The 8,267-nt window shown below is 40.0% G+C and overlaps 1 protein-coding gene across 5 annotated transcripts in view; it reads left to right on the plus strand.

Moving 5' to 3' along the window:
• IL15 (interleukin 15) overlaps positions 1-4,828 on the plus strand; it is a 93,469-nt gene extending 88,641 nt beyond the window's left edge. For 4 of the 5 annotated variants that reach the window (XM_025268106.2, XM_006079239.3, XM_025268108.2 and 1 more), the window contains 2 exons: positions 716-853; positions 4,414-4,828. In XM_025268106.2, the coding sequence (XP_025123891.1) occupies positions 716-853; positions 4,414-4,524 (249 nt within the window). In that variant the 3' untranslated portion in view covers positions 4,525-4,828. Of the gene's footprint in view, positions 1-715; positions 854-4,413 lie in introns of those variants that run through there. The other variant, XR_329398.3, reaches the window with a different exon arrangement.
• Positions 4,829-8,267: the final 3,439 nt, after the last annotated feature.

Raw genomic sequence — 8,267 nt, forward strand, 5'->3', positions numbered from 1 at the left:
GTTCAGTAAGCACTTGCCAAGTGCCTGCAGAGCTCCAGGCACTATGCATGGCATCGAGAACAAGAAATCAGACAGTCTCTATCAAATCCCCCACATGCTCATTAAATACTTTGGTTTGAAGTTTAGGTTTTTGTTAAAGTAATCATCTTGGGAAATGTATTTTTATGGGACCTGAAAAGTACCTTTCTGATTTGGCCAGCCTGTGCATAGGCCATACTCCTGTCTGATTTTTCTAAGAAATTTCTTGGAATCATGTGTGCCACTGGAACTTGCAGGAATAGGATGATTAGCAGCTACCAATATTTAAAATGTTAACAATGCAGTCAGATTCTAAAAAATTCTTCCATATGCACCATCTATATTCATGTTTTGAGAGTTCCAGTCAATATTATCACCCCTTTAGACAGAGGAAATGTGCTTAGTGGGAAAAAGTGGTGTATTATTTCTACATTTTCTAGTTTTATGTTCTTTCTTCTGCACAGCATCCCCATCTTTCCTGACTGTTTTTTGTTCTCACTTTGTTTTGGTTTTGATTTCAAAGCCAAAAGAGAAAAATAAGTGAAGCTGTTTCCTATGTAAAACGTCTTAGGAATATTGTGTTTCTTTATAAAATAGTTGGATTGACTTTTTACAAAATCAGAATTGCATCTGTGTGAAACTGAAATAATGGGAAAATAATTGTTTTCAAAAATGATTCTTTGTAATTCTATTTTAGCCCAATTGCAAAGTAACAGCGATGCAGTGCTTTCTCCTGGAGTTACGAGTTATTTTACACGAGTCCAAAAATGCCACCATTTATGAAATAATAGAAAATCTTACCATGCTAGCAAACAGCAATTTATCTTCTATTGAGGTGAGTTATCCAGTAGTTGTCCAGAGTTGCATCAGATGCTCTTGGATTGACTGCGGGAAATCATTAGCTGGATGGGAATGGACAAGGAGACCCTTGGAGGGAGCACTGGGGAAAAGGAGTTAATTCCAGCAGAATGGCTGCCAGAAGCTGCACCATCACTCCTGTGCACACAGTCCTAAGCATTTTATTGATTTATTCATTCAACAAACATTTCCTACATGCTCCACAGTGTGTGCCTCAGTGCGCACAGGGCTGTGCTGAACTGTGTTGAAATGACAAAGGTGAACTAGACAAAGAGGTCACTGACCTCAAGGTGTTGATCACCAGGTATAGTTACATAGCTGTTAAGCATATGTGTGTGTGTGTGTGTGTGTCCGTGTGTGTGTCCATGTGTGTGTGTTAGTCACTCCATCCTGTCCAACTGTTTGTTACCCTGTGGACTATAACCCACCAGGCTCCTCTGTCCGTGGAGTTCTGCAGGCAAGAATACTGGAGTGGATTCCCATTTCCTTCTCCAGGGGATCTTCCCAACCCAGGGATCAAACCTGGATGTCCTGCATGCAGGCAGATTCTTTATGTCTGAGCCAACAGGGAAGATTCTTAATGTCTGATGCCCAATTGTTGAGCACCCATAGAGTAATACTTGCGTTATTACTCTGTGCCAGATACTGTTCTTTCAGGGTCAGATGGTAACTCGTTGAATTAGTGCAGTTAATCTGTGAGATATGGTTATCATTGTTTCTATTTGAGGTTTAAGAAATTGGGGCTCTGGGAGCTTGCATCTCTCTCTCTAATTCATGCAGTTAGTAAAACGAGGAGCCAGGAATCCCCGAGCAATTTCTCTCCAGAGTCTACCTTCTTATCTACTCAAAGGATAAATGTTGCAAAAAGATAATAATAAAAATCTGAATACTTGGAGTATAAGGTATACTTCTAGGTAGCAAGAGCAGTATAGGGCTCCTGGAGAGCAAATGCCAGGGACCCCTATGCTAGGCTGGAGCGTCAGCTTTGCAAGGCCCTGAAGTACAGATGATCATGGCTTGCATGGCAAAACACTAGTGGCCAAAGGAAAGTGGACTGAAAAAGTTTCACAAACAAACAAAGCCATCATCATAATTTGTTCATTTAACAAATACACTTTGGGACCCATTGTAGGCCCTCAGGATAACAGAAGTTAAAACAAACATACTGTTCCTGCTCTTACAGAAGGAGGAAACATGTAGTAATCAATAAGCAAATAAATAGTAGGTCAGGTGTTCATTAATAACTGTAGTGGCCACAAAAGAGGCAGGTCAGGGCAAAGTTATGACCAACCTAGGTAGCATATTCAAAAGCAGAGACATTACTTTGCCAACAAAGTTTCGTCTAGTCAAGGCTATGGTTTTTCCTGTGGTCACATGTGGATGTGAGAGTTGGACTGTGAAGAAGGCTGAGCACCAAAGAATTGATGCTTTTCAACTGTAGTGTTGGAGAAGACTCTTGAGAGTCCCTTGGACTGCAAGGAGATCCAACCAGTCCATTCTGAAGGAGATCAGCCCTGGAATTCCTTTGGAAGGACTGATGCTAAAGCTGAAACTCCAATACTTTGGCCACCTCATGTGAAGAGTTGACTCATTGGAAAAGACTCTGATGCTGGGAGGGATTGGGGGCAGAAGGAGAAGGGGACGACAGAGGATGCTGGATGGCATCACCGACTCGATGGATGTGGGTTTGGGTGAACTCCGGGAGCTGGTGATGGACAGGGAGGCCTGGTGTGCTGCGATTCATGGGGTCGCAAAGAGTCGGACACAACTGAGCGACTGAACTGAACTGAACTGAACTGAACTGAAGGGGACTGAGGCTCTAGAGAAGGCTTGCTTACATAACTGACAATTGGCAAAAACATGAGAGAGAATGAGCTTCAAGGATGCCATGGGGAAGTATGTTCAGTCAGAGGCAACTGAAAGAGCAGAGACCCTGAGCTAGTGTGGCTGGACACGGTTGATTTTCCCTAAAGTGCCAAGCTACTTTAGGTCTTTATTTCAATGTCACCATCTCACAGCAATGTCACTTCTTCACAACTGCAATCCCGCCCCCACCTCAACATGCCTTACCCAGTTCTCTATATGTCCCACCATCTTAAATACTATATATTTTGCTTGCTGGATATTGTCTGATTTTTCCTACTAGAATTTCAGCTTCAGAGGGGCAGGTGTTTTGTTTCCGTTTTTTTGTTGTTTGTTTTTAGTGCTGTATCCCAACTCCTAGAACAATGCTTGACATGTACTAGAATTCTGATCTATTTCTGAAATGAATATATTAATGTTTAAAATACTCTTGCGATATGTTATCTCTCTGTTATTGGTGGAAATGCTGGGCCATGCAACAGATAATTCATAGCAAATGTCAATGGAGAACTCTTTAATGTGCATTTTTATAGTCCCCCTCATCATGACATAGTGTGGCCTGAATGCACAGTCAGAAGACCTGGACGTGGAGAATTTCACTGATTATGTCAACTAAATGAGTCATTTACTATCTCTGCCTTCCTATCTGACATGATTACTTTCAGAATCAAATAGGACAGCATTATATGGGATATGACAGCACCTGGCAGAGGGTTTGTGCTTGATAAATGTTGGTGAATTTGAATTTTACATGCTTAATGGATGGAAAAGTCTCATTTTGATTTTTCCTGAAACAGCTTTCACAGTTCAGATGATCCCTGGAAAGTTCATTTTGTAGATTGCTACACTTGTAGAAACTGTGTTTAAAGTACAATAATTTATGATATTCATCAAAATAGTTCAAATTAGCCAATAATAATTGGGTGAATATCATGTGCCAAGCCCTTTGCGAAGTAACAATACATAGTCTTGACTTCCTGGAAGAGCCTAGAGCAAACAGTGGTCTAAGAAGCATAAAGCTCCTTAATATCAGCCTAACACATGACGTGATATGAGAGAGAGCCTAAATACGGAGTTCTGAGAATGAAGAGATGGGACGTTTAGTCCAGCCTCGGGAGCTCCCAGGTTCAGAAAAGCCTTCTCAGTGGAGACAGCACCTGAGTGATCTTAAGTGTGAGTGGTTGTAGCTAAAATAGAAGTGTGGAAGGAAGAGAGAAAAGCAGACAGCGAAACACCTAATAGGTTCATGTATGTATAGAACCAAAAGGCATGAGGCCAGTGTTCCTAGGGCTGAATCTTTGAGCTGTGGAAAAAGTGAAAGAAATAGGTAAGGAATAGCTCAAGGAGAGCCGGCATGCCATGCAGGGGGCCAGGGACTTCATGCTGCGGTAGATGACCAGAAACTACTGAAGGCCTCTAAGCAAGAAGTTTGTGGTTCAGTAGATCTTTTTTCTTTTTCAATTATATTTTTCACTGTCCTTAATTCACTCTAGGAAAAAATCAGTCCTTATCAAATCTCTCCAGTTCTCTTTTGCCTTAGTTCTTCCCAATATGGTAATTAATCTGCCAAATATTTTATGTCTGGACATCTCACCATGTGGTTCAAATGATATGATATTCACAGGACAGGTATATTTTAGATTTTCCAGTCTAATCCTTTCTTTTTATTTGCAGAATAAAACAGAATTGGGATGCAAAGAATGTGAGGAACTGGAGGAAAAAAGTATCAAAGAATTTTTGAAGAGTTTTGTACATATTGTACAAATGTTCATCAACACTTCTTGATTGCAGCTGATCCTTTTCCGCATTTCTATTATTAACAAACATCTTTCCACGGCTTAGAGGCAACAAAGCACTCAGTATTTCAAATGTGCTGCCAAAACAAATTCTCCTGGCAAGACGATGCTCAGGATCTTGGTTGGGATGGATTCATAAACATAAAAGTCAAAACATGTCTCCGAGACCACGTTGTCTGCCAAGGACGGACTTATTTTGTTCATTTATTTTTAATTTATTATTGAAATTGTACATATCTGTAGCATAATGTAAAATGTTGAATAAAATTGTGTACATATTTTATCCTTTGAAATTGCACTGATATTTTACATCTTATAAGAAAACAGAGGGTCTTTGGTTCAAGGGTGAGAGTCAAATTATTAAACAATCTATACCACTTGGTGCCACGGCTATAGACATAGAGGATGCCCCAACCAATGTGGAAATTGACTACCAACCTTCATTTACTTCTTCTTCAGGTGTGGCACTTGGAAGGAGAATTGACTACCAACAAGAAAGGAGGAACTAGGTAGAAACCAATAATTTCATTATTGATATATAAAGCCCTTCTTCTTGATATTGTTGTTGTTTAGTCACAAAGTCACATCCAGCATTTTTTGTGACCCCATAGTCTTTAGCCCTAGAACATGGCATCCAGTCCCATCACTTCATGGTAAATAGAAGGGGAAAAAGTATAAGTAGTGACAGATTTTATATTCTTGGACTCCAAAATCACTTCAGACAGTGACTGCAGCCATAAAATTAGAAGACACTTGCTCCTTGGAAGAAAAACTATGACAAACCTAGACAGTGTATTAAAAAGCAGAGACATTACTTTGCCAACAAAGGTCCATAGAGTCAAAGCTATGGTGTTTCCAGTAGTCATGTATGGATGTGAGAGTTGGACCATAAAGAAGTCTGATCGGCAAAGAATTGATGCTTTCAAACTGTTGTGATAGAGAAAACTCTTGAGAGTGCTTTTGACAGCAAGGAGATCAAACCAGTTAATCCTACAGGAAATGAACCCTGAATATTCATTGGAAGGACTGATGCTGAAGCTGAAGCTCCAATACTTTGGCCACCTGATGCGAAGAGCTAACTCATTGGAAAAGACCTTAATGCTGGGAAGGATTGAAGGCAAGAGGAGAAGAGGGCAGCAGGGGACGAGATGGTCAGATATCATCACCAACTAAATGGACATGAATTTGAGCAAACTTCAGGAGATGGTGAGGGACAAGGAAGCATAGCATGCTGCAACTAGTGGGGTTGCAAAGAGTCAGAGACATGACTTAGCAACTGAACAACGACAGACTGTAGCCTGCCAGTTTCCTCTGTCCAAGGGATTTTCCAGGCAAGAATACTGGAGTGGGCTGCCAATTCCTTCTCTAGGGGATCTTCCTGACTCAGGGGTTGAACCTGCATCTGCTGCACTGCAGGTGGATTCTTAACCACTGCTGCTGCTGCTAAGTTGCTTCAGTCGTGTCCGACTCTGTGGGACCCCATAGAGGGCAGCCCACCAGTCTCCCCCATCCCTGGGATTCTCCAGGCAAGAACACTGGAGTGGGCTGCCATTTCCTTCTCCAATGCATGAAAGTGAAAAGTGAAAGTGAAGTTGCTCAGTCGTGTCCGACTCTTAGTGACCCCATAGACTGCAGCCTACCAGGCTCCTCCGTCCATGGGATTTTCCAGGCAAGAGTACTGGAGTGGGTGCCATTGCCTTCTCCACTTTACCACTGGGCCACCAGTAAAGCTCTTATTATGAGAGAGAGTTTGCAAGTGCCTGGCATGGAATATGCATCAGTCCATCTATAATAAACCTTTACTGATAGGTGAAATTGTGTATCAAAAGCTAATGGTTGCAACAATGTTTATATTTCATTCTTCCCTCATGTACAAGTATTTTACTTTCCTACATTGTTTTTGTCATGTTTGTATAATAAAAAACTGCTGATGAGAGCTAACATGATGTGGCATGAAATAATTGTTTCTATTATTTTTTAGTATACTGTCTAAAATTTTCAAACTCTCTTGAAGCTGAACTGACTGAAATGAAATATGCTCATCTCATCACAGATGTCTTGCCCCTAGTTCACTTCTGGCAGACTTTACTGAGAGATCAAAGAGTAGGAATTTATCTTAAGAATTTGATTTCTTTCTATGTCATAGTGCAAACCATTTCTCTATTGAATCATTCTTTAGTAGTCCAGTGCCCCATCCCTGCTCATGTATCTCATTCTTTCAGTCAATGTATGCTTAATATTTTCTTTCAAGATAGTTTTGGAGAAATCTGTATTCCATTTGACCTTCAAAGAGTCATGTATTGGCTCTCAGTCTGTCCCTTGACCTCAATCCAGACAAATAATATTTGGCAGCCATTGAGCTTGTGGCATTTTTTTTTTTTTTTTAGTTTCATCTGAAAAGGAATTTCTTTTTGACAGGAAAATTGTTTTATTTATTGTATCAAAGGTATTAAGCAGACATTTTAAAAGTTTAAATACAGATGTTTGGATATTCATTAAAGATCAAATTATTTAATATGTTAAGAAAATTTTAGCATGTTAATTAAACCCAATTGAAAGAAAGAAAGTTGAAAGTGTAGTCGCTCAGTCATGTCCCACTCTGCGACCCTGTGGACTGTAGCCCACCAGGCTCCTCCGTCCATGGGATTCTCCAGGCAAGAGTACTGGAGTGGGTTGCCATTTCCTCTTCCAGAGGATCTTCCTGACCCAGGGATTGAATCAGGTCTCCTGCATTAGAGGCAGATGCTTTAACCTCTGAGCCACCAGGGAAGCTGGGTATTAAACCCAATACATTATAGGAATTCTGTTTTTATTTGAGTCTCCGTAGAAGTGTCTAAAACATGATAGTATATTTCTCTGAGATGAAACTATTCTAGGTGGAATGATGGCATTTGTAAAACAGAGCCGTGATCATGCCTCCACCATTTTATTTTGGGTCTTTTGTGTCTCTATACAGGTTTTAAGATTTTTATTTTGGGTCTTGTGGTACATTTTGGTCTGTGACGTGGATAAAGATAGAAGGTGTGTTTATCAAATCTGTGGAATATGCAATGAAGATTTACAGTTCCCTCAGGCTAGAAGGGAGTACCAGTGTAACAAGATGAAAATTAATAAGGATATACAAAGAGTTCTGTACTTGGGCCACAATAATGAACAGCAGGAGTAAAGAATAAGGAGGATGCAGCTGGAGTCAGCAAAAAAGATTTTAGGGTTTTTATGCACTAATAACTGGGTGTAAGTTGACAGTTTGATATGACTATCAAAAAGGTAATTGCAATTGTTAGCTACTTTAATATAAATATATTACCTAGGGAAGTATTTTTGAAGTGTACACGATGACATCAAAATCACCGGGAAGGTTTTTGTTTGTGTGTGTTTTTTTTAACAGTTTTATTGAGAAATAAGTTGGCATACATCACTATAGAAGTTTAATCGTGAATTTTGATTTACACATATTGTAAAATGATTAACGTGATAGGTTAGGCTAACATAATCTTCTCCTATAGATACAATAAAGAGAAAAGAAAGGAAAAAAAAGGGAAAAACTTTTCTCCTTGAGGTGAAAACTTACAGGATTTACTCTCAACAACTCTCCTGTGCCACATACGGCAATGTCAGCTATTGTAATTATATTGTCCATTACATCCCTAGTAATTATTCATCTTGTAACCGCATGTTTGTGTCTTTTGACCACTTTCCTCCTATTTCCCCTCCTTGCACTCTGCCTCTGGT

This window comes from Bubalus bubalis, chromosome 17 (assembly GCF_019923935.1).
Source record: "Bubalus bubalis isolate 160015118507 breed Murrah chromosome 17, NDDB_SH_1, whole genome shotgun sequence".
NCBI classification, from domain to species: Eukaryota; Metazoa; Chordata; class Mammalia; order Artiodactyla; family Bovidae; genus Bubalus; species Bubalus bubalis.